Below are 22,082 nucleotides of genomic sequence, written 5' to 3' on the forward strand. Positions count from 1 at the left end.
TTTTAATATTTTTTTTTTGGTTGAAAAGTAAAAAGTTGATCTTACTTTTTCAAATATTTTTATTCTATTTAATATATATTATTTACCAATTTTCAACCGTATAAACTTTTGGATGGTTTAACTGCTTGTGATCATTTCTTCATTTCAGTTCATGGAGCTGCTGCTGCTACGGCAATGGTGAAAAGCAAACTGCCATTATAATTGCAACAAATTTGTTCGTACACTAAACCGGATGATACTTGTCATAACACACTTGATAAACAATTATGCTAAATAAACAGTACGGTTTTCAATAAAATCATTTTCTTACTGTAATAGTGCAAGCAAGAAAAAGCAATGCCAAAGCTACTGACTTGCTTATGGTGGATGTGGGTATCCCATATTTTCCTTTCCCAAACAGGCCTTTAAGAAACGGCGAGAAGCATAGCACCACCCACACGCTACATATTATCTCCCCTATTCTTGATTCGATCCCGACATGATCAAATAGTTCTAACAAGGCTGTAACAAGTGCCATCAGGTGCACCAACAAAAGAGTAGTGGCCGGAACAAAAATCAGAGACCCATCAAAGGTGAACCGACCAGTATCCTTGTCACTGCCTTCACCAGGAGTAGTAGATTGGTCCTTTTTTGTAACTTCAAAGACGGTCTCCGATAACCCCAGGAGCTTTAGAATGACACTGAAAAATCCAAATAACCATGCAGTCACTGTGGTTATTCTCCCCATCCTCAAATTGTTCCAGCATGCTCGGATTGAAAACCCAGCTCCATAGTATTCAAATAGAGTGTAAAAATTGTAACTGACAAAGAGGAATATTGGTATCAACACAGCTGGCTCTTGGACCTGCGTCAATGACGATAAAACAAAGGTTGGTGAAGTACTACTACTAATGCTATGTATGCATTTAAGAGGAAAACAGAATGGTTTTAGTTTTGCTCACCTTGGGCAAGAAATGTGAGCCGGCCATGATGCAATATGCTGGCAAAGCAAGATAACACAGCTCGGGAATTGACCGTAAAGCCCATGAAATAAGCCACACGTATGCAAGGCATTGGCGAAATTGGAGCTTTGCAGTGAAGGAGGCAATGAATGGGCTGTTCGTGCTGAACAGGATCTCAAGGAAGCCAGTGGCCCATCTCTTCTGTTGGGTAAGTGCAGCAGGCCCGCCTGAGGGTGCGCACCCAAGAAATGCAGGAGGGTCAGGCCGGCAATCTGTGGATTTCCAACCTCTTGCATGTATCCTCATACCTGTGAGGACGTCTTCTGTTGTGGTTCCATATAACCAACCAATCTGAACATGGATAGCCACGTAATTACCAAGACATTTTAGGGTTATAGTAAGGTTACTGTAACGTTTAGTTCAGTTTCTTTTCAAAAATAAAAAATAAAAGTAAATCCTTATTTAATGAAAAAAAAATTAGAATTAAAGGGAAAAAGGAGACTTTGGTTCACAAAATCACCTCACTCCAAACCAAGGACATGAAAGAAAGACAACCCACCTGAGACTTTCAGGTTGACTTGACTAACCGATCTATCCCTAAAAAGTCGAGCTCAACTACTCTTATCCTATGCACCTTAAAGTCAATAAAGCATAACCAAAAGCCTAAAGGAGTGACAGAGGGAGAGGCCATATAAAGCCTACACCTTGAAGCAAGAGGGGACCATCTTTAGCAATCTTTTAAACTTATATAGCTAAACTAATAATAATAATAATAATAAAGGATATTACTAATCATTGCAACTTCAATGACCTTGTCTGTGGAAAAGATGTTGAGAATGATGTTGAGAATAGCATCTCAGCATGAGCAAAGAAACCATGAATGGAGAATTTGCAAACGAGGAAGGAAATCCGAGCACAACCTAGACAAGTTAGATGCTATGTAGAACCAACTATCACAAATCCTTCACAAGCTGGAATGACAGCAGTAAGAACACCAACAGCAAATAGAAAATATTCTAATTCGACAAGACGGCCTAATAAGCCAATTGCGTTGAAATTTAAACAATGTGTACCTATCAACCTAGAATTGTTGGTGTCGAGCCAATTGGATTCAAGTTTGTTCAGATTCACTAGAGTTAGACGGACTTCTTCTCTTATTCGTACTTGTTGAGGAGTTCGTTCAACTTTACTGGAGTCAGACGGGTTTCTTCCCTACACAGAAAGATGTCTGGACGGGTGGTCTAAGCACACCCCTTCGAAGCTTAAGTCAAATGAGGATAACTTTAACTATTTTGTGGGAAAGAATGAGCGTATGTACCTTATTCGTGCTTCTTGAGGGATTTATATAGAGCTAATAACACCGTCCTTATCTTGTAATGATGATTGCGCGGACTGTCAACGTCGTCACTACTGTGTGGACTAGGCAATCACATCAAGTAAGGGTTGCTGATTAGTGCCATTTGCTGACTGTTGTGCCAAAATCTCGAACCGTGTAGCTAACTGTTCATTTAGTTTGCCAATGTCTAGGATTGTGTATAACAATTAATTGATATTGACTTTTGGGTGTAGATAGCGTCTAGTCCGATGCTCAAGCATCAAGCGGCTAGGTCAATGTTTAGAATCAGGCGTGGTTAACCACACATGTCAAAAATCCTAAGGACTTGACTGGATTGATTTGTCCGTTTGAAATATACAGTTGACTTGGTCTGTCTATTCCATCTAGCATTGTGAGCCCGTCTAAAAGGTCAATCAATTTGGTCTATCCATTTTGGCTGGCATTGTGAAAGAAGGAAAACTTCTTACTTCTGGTGTCAAACAGAGCTTAACTTGGTCTAGATAGAGTGATTCCAGATGGGTTATACATTTGCCCTGATCAACCAAAGGGTCTTGAGTCTGGGAAGGACACGTGGAGGGGAGCCCCCCATAAAAATGACCAGGTTTTAGAGGGAAGTGTGATCAGCCGCATGCAGGGCGCCTCAACAACCTGAACAGCCATTCTTAAGGTTCAACGTACCCAAAAACCAGAGGATCTTGAACGAAAATACAAGAAATTGGCAACGGAAGTACAACAAATCAAACTGCAAGCTAATTCACTCGCCAAGGCCACTCAAAGCTGGGGAAATAAATTTAAATCCTCTATTGCATTACATTTGTTCCAAGAAGAACTGTGCCCACTATTAAGGAAGATTTCCAAAATCAAGATCAAGTCAAACCTTCATGATTTCAGCCTACAATCAAGCCATTTGAATAAAGTCTTTGATATGTTTCTATTTATGTGATTATTAGCCGAGATTGGTGTATAGTTATTTTGTCATAGTAATTGCTGTAAATATTTCCTAAAATAGTTCTCTGTGATGTTGTATATATTTACGTACAGATCAATTGAATAAGGGATGAGGAAATAGTTTATTTAATCCAGCAGTATATTTCTCTATATGGTATCATAAGAGCCCTTCTCCAACGAGTCGATCCCTCCCATTTCCCCAATGTCTTCCTCACCCGAACAACCTCAAATTCATCTTAACACCCACCCCATTTCCTCCACTGAAACCACTCTTGTTGCTCTCAATATCACTGCCCAGATTAATGAAAAATTGACTCCTACTTTTCCTCAATGGCGTGCTCAATTTGAAGCCTTACTCATAGGATATGATTTGCTTGATTATGTCACCGGCATCTCTCAATGTCCCTCTTCGAGTGATCTCTCTGTTTCTGCCCTACACAAAACTCATTGGGTTCGACAAGACAAACTTATACTCAGTGCCCTTCTTGCTTCCACTTCCCCTACCATCACCCCACTCATTGCAACAGCAAAAACGTCCCATGAGGCTTGGTAAAAATTGAACACCCTCTATGCTAGCAAATCACGAACTCGGGCTATGCAATTAAAAGAGGAACTCACCTTAATACAGCGTGGAAATCGGCCTATCTCTGATTATCTACATGCTGTGAAGTCTCTGGCAGATGAAATTGCCATTATTGACCACCCCATTTCTGATGATGACCTAACCCTCTATGTGCTTAATGGCTTAGGTTCTGATTTCAGGGAAATTGCAGCACCAATCCGAGCTCGCGAAAAGTCTCTTGCCTTTGAGGAGCTCCACGATCTTCTGGTCGGCCACGAACATTATTTGCGCCGCCTTGAAACTGCTACTCAGCAACTGGTAACCGCTACAAACTATACAACCAGGAAGTCTGGTTCTTCGAGAGGTCAACAACGCAGCTATAGCAAGCCAAATGGGCCTCAGCGTCAGTCTGGGCAAGCTCCAGCCCAAAGTGGAAATCGTGATGGTCGACGTCCCAATGGTTCCAATCGGCCCAGCAACAACCAGCGGCCTTATAGGCCCAAATGCCAATTCTGTGATGAGTTGGGCCATACGGCCAAAAATTGTCCTCAATTGAAGCCCAGTGAAATTACTGCAAACAGTGCAACAACTTCTACCATGAAAGAGCAAAAATGGCTCCTTGATTCCGCTGCCTCCCACAACATCACTGGTGATCTTCAGAATTTATCTATTCACTCCCAATATGACGGCACCGATGAAGTGGTTCTGGGTGATGGTTCAAGTTTGGCTGTTTCACATGTTGGTTCTTTAGCTATACACTCACCCAATCGAACCTTTATCTTGCGTGATACTCTCTGTGTTCCGAATCTTAAAAAAAAATTGATTTCTGTTCATCATTTTACCTCACAAAATAATGTATATGTTGAGTTTCACCCATCTTATTTTCTTGTGAAGGAACCGATCACGGGGGCGATCCTACTAAGAGGTTCATGTGAGAACGGCATTTACATTTTTCCGGAATCACTTGTGGGAAATTTTTCACAAAAGGTTGCTAATGTGCATGAACGGACGTCGCTTGATGGGTGGCACAAGCGTCTTGGTCATCCTTCCTATCCCATTGTTAAAAATCTTGTTTCTACTTTTTCTCTTCCTACCACTACAAATAAAATGTCCATGTTATGTCGTTCTTGTTCTATTAATAAATCTCATCAACAACCTTTTCGCACAACTAGTCTTTCGAGTACTGGTCCACTTGAAATTATTTATACGGATGTTTGGGGTCCCGCACACTCAACGGGACTTGATGGTTCTCGTTATTATCTTCTTTTTGTGGACCACTACACGAAATACATGTGGTTTTATCCCATGGCTACCAAATCGAGTGTGTCAACTATTTTTCCACAATTTAAAATTTTTGTTGAAACTCGATTTCAAGCCAAAATTAAAACCCTTTACTCCGATAATGGTGGTGAATTTATTTCTCTCAAACCTTTTTTAAATCTTCACGGCATTAGTCACTATACTACTGCTCCTTACACCCCGCAACAAAATGGAGTCTCTGAACGCCGTCATCGACATCTTGTTGAAACTGGCCTCACCTTACTTTCGGATGCTTCCTTGCCTCTTTCATATTGGCCTCATGCTTTTCGAACTGCCACCTATCTCATAAATAGGCAACCGACTCCTCTTCTCACCAACAAGTCCCCATTTGAGGCTCTTTTTGGACAGAAACCAAATTATCTTAAATTAAAAAAAATTGGTTCGCTTTGCTATCCCCTTACACGTCCATATAATAATCACAAGATGCAACCTAAGTCCATTCCATGTCTTTTTTGGGGCTATTCTCAAACTCAAAATGCCTATATTTGTTTGGATCTTAAGACCCACAAAACTTATGTGTCTCGGCATGTGTTGTTTGATGAGACCCAACTGCCTTTTCAATCCGAGCAAGCCCAGAGCCCAGCCCAACCCGAGTCTTCTTCTCATCTGTGCCCTACTTCTTTATTCCATTTTCTTCTCAGCCCATGCGAGTTCCTCCTCAAGTGATTCCGTTCGTGCACTCCTCTAATTCGGCACCACCACATGTGCTTCCGGCCGATGTTTCTGCTACATCTCCATCACCTCCAGGTAACCCCCCTCTCTCTTCTCCTAATTTTCCTTTGACTGATGCTCTTAGAAATTCCGGTTCTCATTCGGATGTTCCCATCTCGCATGACCCTGTTCTTCCTTCCTCCCTTCATCCGACTCACACACACACAGTCGCTGATCTTACTTTATCTCAGTCCCATTCCATTCCCCTTTCGTGTGTTCAAACTGGGAACCCTCGTCTCCACAAAATGACAACCCGTTCCATGAACAACATCTTTAAACCCAAGCAACTTCATTTGGTTTCCAAACATCCCATTCCTCTAGCAATTGAGCCAACTTGTGTGACTCAAGCCGTGAACCATCCTCAGTGGCGTGATGCTATGTCCACTGAGCTCACTGCCTTGATGAAACATGGAACCTGGGATTTGGTTCCACCCCCCCCCCCCAAACTGGACACCCGTGGGCTGTAAATGGGTGTTTAGAGTAAAACGCAAAGCTGATGGCTCAGTGGACAAATTTAAGGCCAAGCTTGTGGCCAAAGGCTATACTCAAAGACCGGGCCTAGATTACAAGGAAACCTTCAGTCCTGTTGTTAGGCCAGCCACTATTCGATGTGTTTTGACTATAGCCGTGATGAATGGGTGGCCTTTACGACAAATGGACATCAACAATGCTTTTTTACATGGAACCCTCACAGAAACTGTTTATATGATGCAACCTCCAGGGTTTAAAGATACCAGTAAGCCTGATCATGTGTGTCGATTGAGAAAAGCCATTTATGGGCTTCGACAGGCTCCTCGAGCTTGGTACACAGCTCTGAGAACTGCTCTTTTTCAGCTTGGGTTCAAAAATTCCAAAGCTGATTCTTCTTTGTTTATTTATACACATGGTTCTATCATTTGCTATTTTTTGGTTTACGTTGATGATCTTGTAATTACTGGCAATGATATTCAGTTTGTGGATCACATAATTCAGAAATTGGGTGAAAAGTTTTCCCTAAAAGATATGGGAAACCTTAGCTTCTTTCTGGGAGTAGAGGTTATTCCTACTCGTGCTGGTCTGTTCTTATCACAGCATCAATACATTCGTGACTTATTGTCCACAACGAATATGCTTGGTGCTAAGGATGTGTCCACTCCTTTATCCACATCTGCTTCTCTGAAATTGTTTGATGGCACAGCACCTGTTGACATCACTGACTTTCGGCGTGTCATTGGTAGTCTTCAGTATCTTTCACTGACCCGACCGGACATTTCGTTTGCTGTGAATAAGCTATCTCAATTCATGCATAAGCCAACTACAGCCCACTGGACAGCCACGAAGAGACTGCTTCGTTACTTGAAACAAACCATTTTTCATGGTATTCAGCTTACTAGAAACACAACTTCAGTTTTAACCACGTTCTCTAATGCTGACTGGGCAGGGAATGTGGATGACAGAACCTCTACTTCGGCTTATATTAGTTTTCTTGGCACAAATCCCATTTCTTGGAGCTCCAAGAAACAACGAGCTGTTGCTCGCTCATCGACGGAAGCTGAATACCGTGCTCTTGCCAATGCTACGTCTGAAACTGTGTGGCTAAACTCCTTACTTCATGAACTCGGTTTTCCACTCAAGGTGCCTCCCTTGTTGCTATGTGACAATCTTGGCGCCACACATCTGAGTTTTAATCCAGTTAATCATTCTCGCATGAAGCATATTCAGATTGATTTACACTTTGTCCGAGAGCTTGTTCAAAATGGGACCCTTCATGTTCGTCATGTTCACACGCAAGATCAACTTGCTGATCTCTTGACAAAACCCTTGTCACGGCAACGGACTGAATTGTTACGTACCAAGATTGGTCTTGCCGATGGAAGCTCAATCTTGCGAGGGCGTATTAAGGAAGATTGCCAAAATCAAGATCAAGTCAAACCTTCATGATTTCAGCCTACAATCAAGCCATTTGAATAAAGTCTTTGATCTATTTCTATTTATGTGATTATTAGCCGAGATTGGTGTATAGTTATTTTGTCATAGTAATTGCTGTAAATATTTCCTAAAATAGTTCTCTGTGATGTTGTATATATTTACGTACAGATCAATTGAATAAGGGATGAGGAAATAGTTTATTTAATCCAGCAGTATATTTCTCTATACCTATCACGTCCCACCAAAATTCAACCTCTATGATGGAACCAGTGACACATATATCATTTCCAGTAACTCATGACCCTTGTGGATGTTCGAGAGGGACTGCTCTACTGAGTCTTTCCCACCAGCTTGCATGGGTCATCCCTAACGTCGTTCCATTAGCTTCCACTGCATTCCATAAACAGCTTCACGCAATCGTGTGACTAGTTTATGACCTGAGATGCCTGCAACGAGACGAAGTGTAGATTATCTGTTCAACTTGAAGCAAGCAACAACGAAATCATTGTAAAAATTCACCCACTAGTTCATCACTAAAATGGTCCAAGTGGAAAGCAATGACCAGCGGACGATAATTGTTGCCTTCAGAAAGGCTTTACAGCCTAGAAGCCCTCTACTACAATCACTGGCGAAAAGTGGGTTGACTGCCATGGAGGAACTCTTAGCAAAAGCAAATAGATACGCCAACATGGAAGAAGAGTTAGGGGTCGTAGATAACAAAAGGAAGATCACACAACTCAAACATACCTCAAATTGAGGAGTTGGACCTAAGAAAACAAACAAGATTCAATAAAAAAATCCCCCGCTACCCGAGTAGAATTCACGACCTCACCTCAAGAATTGTTGGCTAAACTAAAAGGTGACCCGAACTTCTGATGGCCTCCATCACCCGTCTAGCCTTCCGAATAGCAAGATAAATCCAAGTATTTCCATTACTATCACATTCATGGACATCAAACAAATCATTGTAAGGCACTACATCGATATCTTGAGAATATAGTGTGGTGCAAAGGATTACAACAATATGAAAAGAAATATGATCCACGATGACCAACCTCGGTTGAGGCAAAGGAACAAGATGAACTACCATCCCTCAAAATAGATGACAACCTGGCACCATCTATACATATTATCGACACCTACAGTAACAAGACCCAAAATTGATTTGTTATGCATGTACGCCAAAGAGTCGTCCAGCAACAACACCATATTTAACCTACCACATTAGTGTGCTCGAGTATAATAGTTCAACAGGATATGGGAACCAGTGATAGAATTCATTGCCCAAAACCTTAGACACGTCTCTCCCCCACAGTGACCCATGGTAGTCACCCTACATATTAGGTCATACCAAGTCCAAAGGATTCTAGTTGACACTAGGAGTTCCACCAACATCTTTTTCTATGGTTGCTCCCAATTAATGGACCAAGAGCATCAAAGAGTGGAACCAAGTTAGACCATTTTGGTTGGGTTCAATGGCAAAACCACCAAAGCACAGGAAAACTAACCTTGGAGGTGGTGATCAAATCAACCACAAACCCCAACCCACTTCCTAATTGAAACCTCCACTTCCCCGTACAATGCCATTCTAGGTCGACCCTGGATACATGCCACCCATGTGGTGACCTTGACCTAGCATCAAAAGATTAAGATGCAAACTCCAAAAGGAATACATGAAGTATTAGGAAACCAGCTCACTGCTTGGCATTGCCATCTAGCTATAATGTATGCAAAACCTACAACTGTGAGACCACTACCCTTGGTAACTCCTGACAAATAGCAATTAAAGAAATTCCTCCTCCCTGACCAAGCCAAAAGAAGATCAAAAACGATAGAAAGTAGCAAAGCCCACTTGGGAAATCGTGATAGGAAAGCAAAGCAACAATGAAAAGTAATAGATGACGCTTTGCAGGAAAGCCTAGAAGAGTGTTTACGAGCCTATGTGCACGTGTTTGCTTGGCAACCACAGGGTATGCCAAGGGTAAATCCGCAAGTCTATAGTCATTAGCTCAATGTCGAACCCCATTTCCCACCGATATAGCAAAAACAAAGTCGTTTTGCACCATTTAAAAATCAAATCATATGAGAAAAGTTTAAAAAAGCTACTTGCCATCATACGAGAAGTCAAATACCCAACCTAGCTGGCCAATGTTGTGATCGTACCAAAGAAGAACGGGAAATGGATGATGTGTGTAGATTACACTAACCTCAACAAGGCTTGTCCAAAAGACAATTACTCGCTACCTTGTATAGATCAGCTAGTGGATTCCGTCGTTGGGCGCGAGGTATTGACCTTCTTAGATGCATACAGTGGATACAACCAAATTCCCATGCACCTTGACAACTTGGAAAAAACTGTCTTCATTACGGAGCAAGGAACATATTGTTACAAGGTAATGGCTTTCAGCGTAAAATGGCATGAGTATTCTAGTAACAAATAGGAAGGGAGGTCTCCATGGACGACTTGATGGTAAAAAGTAAAAGGGCCAATGATCATCCCCAACACCTAGCCGAAGTATTGGCCACTATACTCAAGCACGAGATATGGCTTAATCCAATTAAATGCATCTTTGAAGTTGCCAGTGGAAAATTTTTAGGGCATTTGGAAACAGGGCAGGGCAGTAAGTGAAACCTGGACCAAATCCGTGCCATACACAACATGAAGATCCCAACTACACAGAATAAGGTACAAGAAGCCGAAAAAATAGTAGCCTTATCTAGTTTCATATCCTAATCAACTGACAAGTGTAAACCCATTTTTGTTTTTCTAAAAAAAAAAAAAAAATTGCTGTAGGACATGAAATATACTGAAGCCTTCAAACTACTAAAAAAACCACCTATCACACCCGTCAATCCCCTCTCAATGGCCCAACCTCATGAGAAATTATACATCTACCTAGCAATCTCTAGACAGGTCGTAAGTGTTATCTTGTTTCAAAACGAAAAAAATAAAGAAACACCAATCTGCTATGTAAGCAAAGCACTGTTGAACACTAAGCTCAGTTATACCCAATTGGAATAGCTAATCCTGGCCTTATTGGTTGCTACTCGAAAGCTTCAATCATACTTTCAAGCATTGTTGAACACTAAGCTCAGTTATCCCCAATTGGAATAGTTAACCCTGGCCTTATTGGTTGCTACTTGAAAGCTTCAATCATACTTTCAAGTGCATACCATCATCGTATTAACTTCTTACCAATCAGAAACGTCCTCTGCAAACTTGACCCATCTGGAAAGATGCTACAATGATTTTTGGAGTTGAGCGAATACAACATGAGCTATAAACCACATACTACAATTAAAAGAGCAAGTGTTAGTAGACTTTGTGGCTGAGTTCACAAAAGGAGTTAAACCAGAGACAAACCAAGGCCATAGGAGTTTTAGGTTCTCTATGTAGATGGGGCTTCAAACCAACATGGTGCAAGGATTGGAATCCACATGGAAACCCCATTCGGAAGTACAGACAAAAGCATTGTACTTGGATTCGAAGCATCCAAAAATGAAGCAAAGTATGAAGCCTTACTTCGTCGATTAGAAGTATCTCGACTTTTAGGAGCCTGAAAAATCCAAGTATACTCGGAACTCCAAACTTATCGTATGTCAGGTCCTGCCTCAATATGAGGCCAAAGATGATCGAATGGGAGCCTATCTATCTAGAGTCAATGAAATCAAACAAACCTTCAACAAATTCAATATTGAACAAATTCCGCGGGAGAAAAATGTGATCGTTGACCTATTGGCTAACCTAGCAGTACATCTTAGGGTGGACAAGCAGCAAAGTGTCAGCTTGGAATATCAAGAGCAACCAAGCATATACAGATGCGAATTGGTGTAAACTGCAGTAACTCTATCAATGAAGAAGACTGGAGGACACCATTCCTATAAATATCTTAAAAAATGGAACGTTGTCAAAGGACTAAAAAAAAATGCACATAAACTTTGAGTTTAAGCCTTGCAATATACAATTATTGATAAATAGTTATATTTACATTCCACACAAGGTCCCTACCTCCAATGTTTATCACATCTCGAATCCCAGTATTTCTTGGCAGAAATACATCAAGGGCAATGTGGAAATCACTATGGCAAAAGAATGTTGATGCACCAAGCCCTTAGTCTGGGATACTATTGGCCTTACGTGCAAAAATATGTGATGCAATTTGTCTAGGCTTGTGAGAGGTGTCAAAGGTATGCCCTTCTACGACACCTACCACCATAGAAATATTACCGGACTAGTACAACTTGGCCCTTTGTTCATTAAGGGTTAGACTTGATTGGGTCATTACCTATATCAACAGCTCAACGACACTACCTCCTAGTTGCCACTAACTATTTCACAAAGTGGATTGAAGCAGAACCATTATCTCAAATAAGAGAGAAGAACATCCACACTTTCCTCTAGAAGAACATCGTTTGTCGGTTCAGCAGTCCACAAGATCGAGATCACTATCAATAATAGAATGTAGTTTAAATCCTAAGAGTTTAAGGATTTATGCCAAGAATTGGGTATCCATCATCATTTATCAACTCTGGCTTACCCCCAAGGTAATGGACATGTAGAAATTAGTAATAGAACAATACTCGCAGCACTCAAAAAAAGTTTGGAAATATTTAAAGCCAAATGGGTCGAAAAGCTACCAGTAATCCTATGGGCATACTGGGCCACACCTCACATCATGACAACTAAGGAAACTCCTACGAAGCGGAGGTTAGTACCAATTAATATAGGAATGTCAACCATTTTTGTATAATATTATGAAGGGAAAGACAAACAAAGGACTCTGGTCGAAACCACCACCTTCCTGGAGGAAAGGCATGAGAAGGTGGTCATTCAAATAGTTGCATATACCAACAACTGTTAAGAGCATACAACCAAAAAGTCCAACATCAACCCATATAAAAGGGAAGATCTGGTACTCCGAGCTATACATGATCCAAATAGACATGCGGATGAAGGCAAGTTTGTGCCAACTTAGGAAGGTCGCTTTAGGTTATTAAAATGTATTGAACTGAAGCATGTTGCCTAGTACAACCAGATGGGACACCCATACCTAAACCTTGGGACCGGATACACCTTAAAAAGTACTATGCATAACTGATTATGTATTAAATAAATTTGGTTCGCTTTAACTTAACTATGCAATGTAAGAATGGGAAAATTTGGGTAAGCAACCTCCAGGAAAGCTTAAATACAAGCAAGCATATAAGCCGCAACACCATAACATAGCCAAAAAATTAAAAAGGCTTGAATGGTCATTATATAGAGCTTCGACTGTATTTGCCAACCCATGTTGATTGTACCTGCCCCTAGTAGGACCCTACCTCTTGGTAAGAAGTGAGAGCATTCTACCTACAACACAAAATCATCTCTTTCCCTAACTTACACAACAACACATAGAATTGCCAAAAGAAAATTTTGTTTTTAGCATATCGTTCACTACAAAGGAAATATCTCATATAGTCTAAAACAGGGCAAACATTTCCAAAACAAAAACAGAGAGGAAAAAGACGGCTAGGACAAAGTATTGTCAGGTTTCCAATGGTAAAGCAATTTCAAGTCTAAAAGAATCTTTCTCCAACAAAACCCAGACTCCTTTGAAGAGGTATTAATGTGGTAAAGCAATTTCAAGTCTAAAAGAATCTTTCTCCAACAAAAGCCCAGACTCCTTTGAAGAAGTATTAATGTCAATCTCTAAGGTATCACCCTTGAATTAAGAAGAGTTAGTGACTAAGGAAACAGAAAGAGTAGCATTCTTCGTTGCCTCGTCTTCCTTTGATCTAAAAGCCTCAATAACTACCTCATGAACAACACCTAAGCTCTTGCAACTACCTTGTCTTTTTCTTGGCTCATCCTGATGTCCACCAGCCAACCCAAGCTCCTTGAAACACCAAAATCCTTACAGTCAATAAGATTTCAAAAAAAAAAAAAAAATTCACCTCTAAATCCAATTTTGTAAGACCACCATTCGTACCCAGAAAATGATCATTCATAAGGAACTGGTCAGAAGACCTGTCAGATTTACTACCAAAATCAAACTCAAGAGGGTCAAAAGACTCAATTCCAAGCTTCAAATACTCTAACCAAGAACGTATCCCTCATTCTGGTTCTGCTTATCACGGGCCAACAAGTCACTAGTAAGTTGCATATAAACTTCGTCACAAACTTTTTCTTTCTCTTTGTCTCAGTTTTCTTGCAAGTGGAATAGGTCCAATTCGCACATCATCTTGGCTCATCTAATCTCCTCCAAAAGATTGCTCAAGTCATCTTTTTCTTTAGAAAGTGACTTCTAGCAAGACTCCAAGTCCCTAAAACAAACCCTAAGAGACACAATCTCTTGCTGGAAATTGGTGATAATGTTCCACTCAACCTCCAACTTGGATTTAACATGACCAACTCTTTTGAGATGACCTCCACTTGGGAGGACATACTCTCACTTGGTCCCTCAACCCGACCTAGTTTAGTCGAGACGAATTAAGATGTTGACAAATAACCAGGTTGAACTATAAGGCCTACATGGATGAGGAAAACACATAAAACAGAAACTATAAGCCAACTCAATGACCCACATGGAACATAAAAACATAGGGAAAAGGAAACAAAAACTTCAATTCGCACCCAATAGCTCAGCCTAATTGATTTATCTACCACCTCAGGATTAGGAAAACCCGAAATAAATTTGGCATCACTAGGAAGAGTTGACCACTTAGCTACCTCAACCACCGAAAGTAAATCCCCACCAACAAAAAGCATCTCAAACTCAGAATCTTTTCCCCCTTTAGAACTTAGGTTAGGAAGGGTTCCTAATGAAGAGATTTGAGAAAACAAAAGAAAATATACTGATTTTAATGTAGTTCGGTAGAATGCCTACGTCCACAACAGGGAAGAAGACTTTCACTGTATCAAAATTAAGGTTACATAAAGGGGTATTTATATTAACCCTTAAGTATTGAAATTCTAAAAATACCCCCGAACCATACACTACACTCCACTCCAGCATTTGCCATTTTTTTTTTCTCTCCACATATGTTTCTCACTCAATATGAGTCATATACTACAATAGAGGACGACATGGCCACAACCTTCCTTATGTCCCTGCAATCTGAAGTGTCTTTCTCCATTGCTCCACCTATCATTCTTGGAGCTTTAGATTTAGTAGAATCTTATGCATCTTCAAAACTTACAATGAGATTGATCGAAGTGGAGAAAAATAATGTCTTACTCTTCAAGGTCCCAAAAGAATGGGTTACCCTAACACTTGAACGAGCCTTGCTCTATCATTTGAGATTGTCAGTGACTCAACAAGCCCCTAGTGTTTGACCCAATGTTTTGAGACTTCCCATCCGAAGAAGATTGTTTCAACAAAGGTTGCTCACGCTTCCTCTTTATAGGATCAGCTACTAAAGGAGGTGTGAAGAGCAGGAATTTTTTTTCCAAAGAAGTCACTCCTTCGAATTGATGAAAGAAAGGTTGGGGGTAGGAGAAATCAAACCCAAGGAGATGAAACTGGCATACAATTGGGTTGGCTTCAACAGAACCTTCTAGTCACGAAAGCAATGTCGATTTTGAATCACCAATGATCTCAGCTCGATAGGAATCACTAATCTCTAGAACCTCGGTATCCTCTATCACTACAAGAAAAAGTAAAGGCAAGGAGAATCTACAAAGAAGGAAAGTTTGAGTGTTTAGCTAGGTTGGCAATTCCGGACAAAATTCCTAAGTGTCTCTTAACTCAGTTTTCCAATTCTTCTCCAAACTACTTGACCTTTAAATATTAAGATTTTACTAAGAGGTTGAGGTATGTAGTCACATGTGTGTTGAATGAAATTAATCAACCTTATTTTTCAATATGTTGGTTGAACTACTTGACCTTTGAAGATTAAGACTTTGCTAAGAGGTCGAGGTATATAACCGAGCGTGTGTTGAATGAATTTGAATCAACACTATTTTTCAATATGTTGATTGCTTTGAATTATTTTAAAAAGTGTTAGGGAAGTTGGGAAAAATAATTTTTGATAAAAGTAGTAAGTTCCCCTGTTTCTAGATCGATCTAGGCGCAGGGGTAGATCAATCCAACTAACCTGTTTTTAAGATCAAATTTCAGCCATCAGATTAAGGGTTTCTTTTGCTTTTTAAATACAAACTTCTCTCATTTCTAGGTAAGAGAGATTTTAGCAGTCATGATAGAGAGCTCCTCATTCCTTACCATTTTTTAGGTTGTTTGCATACTAAGAAAATCACATCCAAGTTTTCCAAGAAAAATTTTAAATGGATTTTCTGAAAAGAAAAATGGGTTGATTCCTTAAGCATTCATCTCTCATTATTTGTGGGTTTGTGTAAAAACTCATTTTCTTCTTGTGTGGATTCAAGAAGAGATCAAGATCGATCTTGGTGTGGACTCTAAGTGTGCTTCTGAAGAAGAAGGTGAGAAGCTGAAAGTAAAAGGTACTAGTTAAATGTTCCGAGAAGGGATTGATTGGCTTGAGTTAAGTAAAACTTTGTATTCAATTTTTATTCTTCATAGTGGATGTTTTTTTATCAATTATAGGCTCCTGGTTTTTTATCTCTTCGAAGGTTTTCCACGTTAAAATCTAGTGTCAGTTGTCTCATTCTCTCATTCTACTCTTTGATTTATTTTCAGTTTTTGATATCATTGGTCACTTGGGCATATATGTTAAATGGAAGATATCTAAGCTGATATAAGTGTGATTTTCCATGGAATATCTTCAATAATTTTTTTGTTCATTTTAGTTAATGATATCTTGTCGTAAATTGAAATGAGTTAAGGAGATAATTGTTCTTTTGAATTAATTTTGAGGAGTGTTAAAGCATTTGCATGTTAATTGCATTTATAAATTATTAGGAGAGTGTTGGTACATACATACTTGCTTATGGATTTTATGTTTTATTGAAAAGTTGTTGAAATAAAAGTTTATTGACATTGAAAATTTCTAAAATTAGATAATCTTTGTTGGAACATTTTTTTTTATAATTCAACCCTATTCAACCCCCCTCTAGGTGTAGTCCATTATTAAGATTCGCCTTTCTGAAAGAAAAGAGGAAAAGTAAAACTAAAAACTAATGTGACATGTCATGTGTTCTAGAACCCTAGGAAGGTCATCGGGTTCAAAAGGTCCAAGCTTTCATTCAGCCAAAATGGCAACAATACCACAATTCAGGTCTTTATTGGTCAAGGGTGCCCCGGTGATGAAGCCAGTCACACCTAAGCAAGCGAACAAGTACCATTCATGAGGAATGTGAGACTACTTCATAGTATAGATGTACATAACATCCCTCATTGAAATATTCAAACCCCTTAAGTAATCTAACACGATCATTGACATGATCAAACGAACGATATTAATACATAGTTGGTTCGAGACAAGTCGAAGATGACACACTAAGCTTCTAAACAATAGAAGAAGTGGAAGTCAAAGCCCAGCCTCGAAGTAGCTTTTGGGCAAGAACATCTCACCTTCAACTAGACTCCCTTTGGCCAGGATTACATCCCCATCATCCATGAAGCAAAGTCCCACTAACAGTAGGATATTAAACTTAGCATGAAACTATTCAATCGATCCAGAGGCATTCATCCTTTTTTATTTCTTCAATATGGTGGAACAGGAATATAAGAAGAAGAAGAAGAAAACCATAAATGAAGAAAGAAAATGGGAGATATAATACTTATCGACTATTGAAGGAAGAAATAATAATTAGCGTAGGATTTGAAAGAGAAAACTCTCAATTGAGGAAAGGCTAAGGATGCGGCACGTGGACAAATCTCAACCATCAAACATGAGATTAGTGGAAGAAACTGCCTCAAAACGGAGGAAACCAAAATGGGTATACCGCCATTGAAAATTGCACTAGCACTGCCTAAACATCATTAGCACACAACCCAAAAAGAAAAGGCTCTAACCTCTTCCAAAAAGAAAAACTCAAAGCTGGGAGGGGGGAAGGGGGATACTGAAGGTGCACAAAAGCACCTCACCCCAAAGCAAGGACCAAAAAGAAAGACAACCCACCTCGGACCTGTAGGTTGACCTAACTAACCAACCTGCCCCTAAAAAGTTGAGCTCAATGACTCTTTATCACCATGCGTCTTAAAGTCCATAAAGCAGAACCAAAGCGTGAAGCAGTGACAGAGGGAGAGGCTATATAAAGCCTATGCCATGAAGCAAGAGGGGATCATCTTTAGCAATCTTGTAAACTTACAGCTAAATTAATCAAATAACAGGGAAGTGCTAATCATTGCAACTTCAGATTTTATTTGAGGTACGTGCTATTCTTGTTGTTCTAAATATTTGCAGCTCACCTTTGTACCCCAGCTAGTTCCATACTCGTAGCTGCAAGTTGCAACTTCTTGTGCTGCCTCAACCCGATTCAAAAGATCATATGGACAATGCGAAATCCCGCTCAGCCCGGATAAGATCCTTGCAGCTGTTGTGGTGAATTCCTTTGAATTTCCGAATGTTTTTTGTATTCTCTCATCAGTTAATTTTCCTACCAAGAAGTAGAAAATTGTAATGCTTAGTTTCATATAAAATTTTAAGATCCCCCTAAGAAAATTAGAATGATACATAAGACAAATAAATTGACTGCATACCACTTCTTCCTTTAATCTCCATCCTGCCATCTGGCCATAACCCATAGATAACTTTTCTTCTATGAAAACATCCCGTTCCAGAGTACGTAGGTCCTTGAAGCCCTGCCATCCCACTTCCCAGATACTGATTCAACAAACATATCAATTAATGAAAAATAAATAAAAGAGGCTTCTACTACGTGTGCTCTATAGTATGGAAGAGATCACTCTTCGCTATTGAAATTTGGCATACCTTATACAAAACTACTAGCTGATTTCCAAATGGGTCGTCCTTTAGTCCATCATAGAAGCATTGTGGAGACTGAACAAACCCGCAGTCCTGTTCATCCTTGGAACCGAGGAGCAAACACATTGCATGATGAAAAATCAGTGGATTGTTGGCGTACATATCACAGTCTACGTTCAGCATGAAAGGAGCATTTGTCATAGCTCCAGAGACTCTGGTCTGTTTATCAAGAAACAATCAGAAGAAGAGGGAGATCAGTAATTATATTAATTCAAGGAAGCTTCCTTACCAGAACATTCATGGCACCGGCTTTGTAATGGTGTGGATGCTTGGGATCCTTCTCTCTGGATACATAGACTAGATGTGGCAGTCCATCAGAGCGGCTCTCCTTGTTCTCCAATATAACCTACAAAGTCACATCCGTGGTTATAGAAATGTTGTCAAATACTTCCTTCACCACAACTCCCTAGCTCTCTCATGTCGTAACCGAATAGTTATAGCTTAAATGAAGCTCATGGCAAGCTTGTTGAATTTAGTATCGTATTGAACTTTTAATCTAAACATACCATTGAACGTAAATATAAAGAAATATAATTTAAATACAATAAAGTACAAGAACAAAGAAATAGAGTATAAATCAAAATACAAATAAATAAAACTTTTTTTTTAATGGCATGACTATTTTTTATTAATTAAAGAAAGTTATTTTTTATATATAATATAGAAAAAGACAAAAACAAATAGTTTTATACTATCATTTTAATCTCCTATGATTAGCTTTAAGTGGTCATTTGTTCTATATCGATTGCAACCTATTTGAGATTGTTTGTTTCTTTTTATCTTTTTATTAATTAAAGAAAGTTATTTTTTTTTATATAATATAGAAAAAGACAAAAACAAATAGTTTTATACTATCATTCTAATATCCTATTATTAGCTTTAAGTGGTCCTTTGTTCTATACCAATTCCGACCCGTTCGAGATTGTTTGTTTCTTTTAATCTCTACCTACAAAATAAAGTTGAAGCTAAAGTTATAATTTTTAAAAAGTAATATTGATATCATAAGATTTGTATTAAACATAAAATGACTTTTTGTGTAAGGTTTTATAAGAAATAAGATTTTCATGACTTTTATATTAAGCTTTTTCTTAAACCATAAGTATAAAATTAATCAGACATAAAATCTTTTATTGAACTTAAAAAATTTGTTTTTTAGCTTATGAGAAAGCAATCCAAATAGACCTAATAACGGTAATATCTCTAAACATACCTTGATTATAGTTGGATGGCTTCCCTTTTTTATATTTAAGAAAGCGACAAAATCTGCAGTACTAAACTCATATGATATTGACTTCAGGGTTGCGTCTTCAATTCTTCGTCTAAGCTCTTCATATTCGTCCTACAGAGGGATGAAGAAAAAGAAAATTGAACACGTAACTTGGACACGAACTTGCTTGCTAGTGGATTTTTATTTTTATTTTTTTCTTTAAAGGAGATTTTATATATAAAAAGGACAAAAAAAGAAAGATAGTTCAATAGATTGGAGAAGAAAATTCTAGATTCAGGATCATCTGCATTCTAATCATTGTTATTAAATAAATAAATAATTGCACCAAGTTGAACTAAAATAATTAAGGACCACTTATGGTTCCTACTAGGAATAATGCGCCTACCATTATCTTTCTGTATTCCTGTAGGAACTCCGTTGAATTATCATGGGATGGTAACAACTCTCTGGAGAAGTATCTAAAGGGAGCTCTAGTTTGAATATCATACTTCTTACAGAAAGGAACCCAAAGCTTAGCAAACTTGGATGCTTCAAGGAGAGCGTAGAAGGTGAGAGGGGAAGCCCCATCATCGGACACATAGCAAGAAAGCTTGTTAGCTGGATAGTCAACTGCCAGCAAGGAGAGGACAGTGTTTACAGTGATGATAGGGGGTTCCAGCATGGGGTCTGCAGTTGTCACAAACATGTCCACTGGAGGAAGCTCATCAACTCTGTTCAGAAAATCATAAGTATAGTCATATATAAAATTTGAAGGCAGAAAAAAACACCAAAGCACACGAAGAGTTTTACTAAGAGCATTATTGGATACCGATAACATTGTAGAAGACGTTCAGGGTATGTTTTGTAGGACACAGGGTTCCATTTGCAGCTGAAGTTAAGAATCCAAATAAAGGTGAACCATGACTCACAGAGGAAGGCGATGAGCCAAGTGAAGCCATTGTTTTTGAGGGAAAGGAGACGATAAGCAAGGAGAGAGAGAAGAAGGAAGAAGATGGTGAGGTCCAAGGCTCTATGGAGTGTGTTTTTCTGGGGAATTTTTTCATAGAGAGGTGAAGGGATTGGTTTGGCCATTGGAAAATGGAGGAGGATACTTGGTGGATAGATGGTGTATGTAGTTTGTGGAGATGTTATTGGACTTAATAGTTGCGCTGGCCATTCCTTGCAAAGCAAACCTAACAGTAGTTTCTCCTCTTGTTTCTTGACTTTTTTCTCATTGGACATACAAGTATCGCCTACACATATATTACTGCTACAATATAAATGTTTTATGTCTGATTACAAGAATTTATTCAACACGTATTCATTATTTGTGCCCCATCACGTATATTAACCGCATGCCATTTGGAGTTTTCTGGGGACAGTCGACAAAATATGATAATTAATATTACTATTAACTTCATATATTTGAAGGTCACATGGGCTGCTATGTGTATGATATATGAAATTCAGGGCTTATTCTTTCCTTCAAACTAGCCACTCCTTGGAAGGCAACCCCATCAATCGGTTTTCCTTGATTTTTTTCATTGAACACGCATGGCCTGCACAAAAATATTACTATTATTACTGAAAAAATATAATTGTGTCTTGTCTTATGCACATGGATTTTATTCAACATACACTGCATGGTTTGCAAGATTTCTCTCTACCACTGAAAAAATAATGTTTCTGATAATGTTATATATTTGAAGGTCCTGTGGTAACACAACGACTCAATAGTATTATTTGAAGTGCAAAATAACTTAAAGTTTGTTTGGGAGTGACTCAGATAGATCAAGTAGACGTAATTTCCTTTTTAAAAATAAGTGTTTGACTAAGGTGGTGTTTGTTTTTTTGGCTTTTTGCTGAAAACCATTTAGTTTTAGAATTTAGGTTGTTTGTTTTTTTTACTTTTTCATGACTTATTATAAACTTTTTACTAAATAGAAAAAGTCAAAATATATGGCTTTTTCTAAATAGAAAAAATAACACAATGATTTTTTTACTTTTTAATACTTAATAAAAATAAAATACTATAAAAACAAACAACCTAATATTTAATACTATTAAGTAATAAGGTTCTATTTAGAATCAAGTAAAAAAACAAACACCACCTAAGTTTAAAAGATTATTTTCAGTTAAAAATCTAGAGAAGACTTAATTGATGTTTCTTCTAAAAATCACTTTTTATTATATAAATTGCCAAAATACCATTGAAGACTTTTTTTTCATTTATTTTCAAATACTAAAGATCTTATTAGG

General features: G+C 38.7%; 1 protein-coding gene across 2 annotated transcripts; it reads right to left on the minus strand.

The window, feature by feature from the left end:
- Nucleotides 1–175: 175 nt before the first annotated feature.
- LOC117926284 (cellulose synthase-like protein H1) lies at nt 176–21,049 on the minus strand. 2 transcript variants are annotated; one of them, XM_034845368.1, is made up of 9 exons: nt 20,653–21,048; nt 20,230–20,554; nt 19,827–19,955; nt 18,846–18,962; nt 18,563–18,775; nt 18,331–18,454; nt 18,040–18,227; nt 942–1,292; nt 176–844 (listed from the first exon to the last, which is right to left on the minus strand). In XM_034845368.1, the coding sequence occupies exons 1-9, from the start codon at nt 20,913–20,915 to the stop codon at nt 299–301; spliced, it is 2,256 nt and encodes a 751-aa protein (XP_034701259.1). In that variant the 5' UTR covers nt 20,916–21,048; the 3' UTR covers nt 176–298. The 2 variants fall into 2 exon arrangements, with proteins under 2 accessions (XP_034701259.1, XP_034701260.1); XM_034845369.1 differs by lacking the exon at nt 19,827–19,955 and having other exon boundaries at nt 20,653–21,049.
- Nucleotides 21,050–22,082: the final 1,033 nt, after the last annotated feature.

Source organism: Vitis riparia, chromosome 12, assembly GCF_004353265.1.
Source record: "Vitis riparia cultivar Riparia Gloire de Montpellier isolate 1030 chromosome 12, EGFV_Vit.rip_1.0, whole genome shotgun sequence".
Lineage (NCBI taxonomy): Eukaryota > Viridiplantae > Streptophyta > Magnoliopsida > Vitales > Vitaceae > Vitis > Vitis riparia.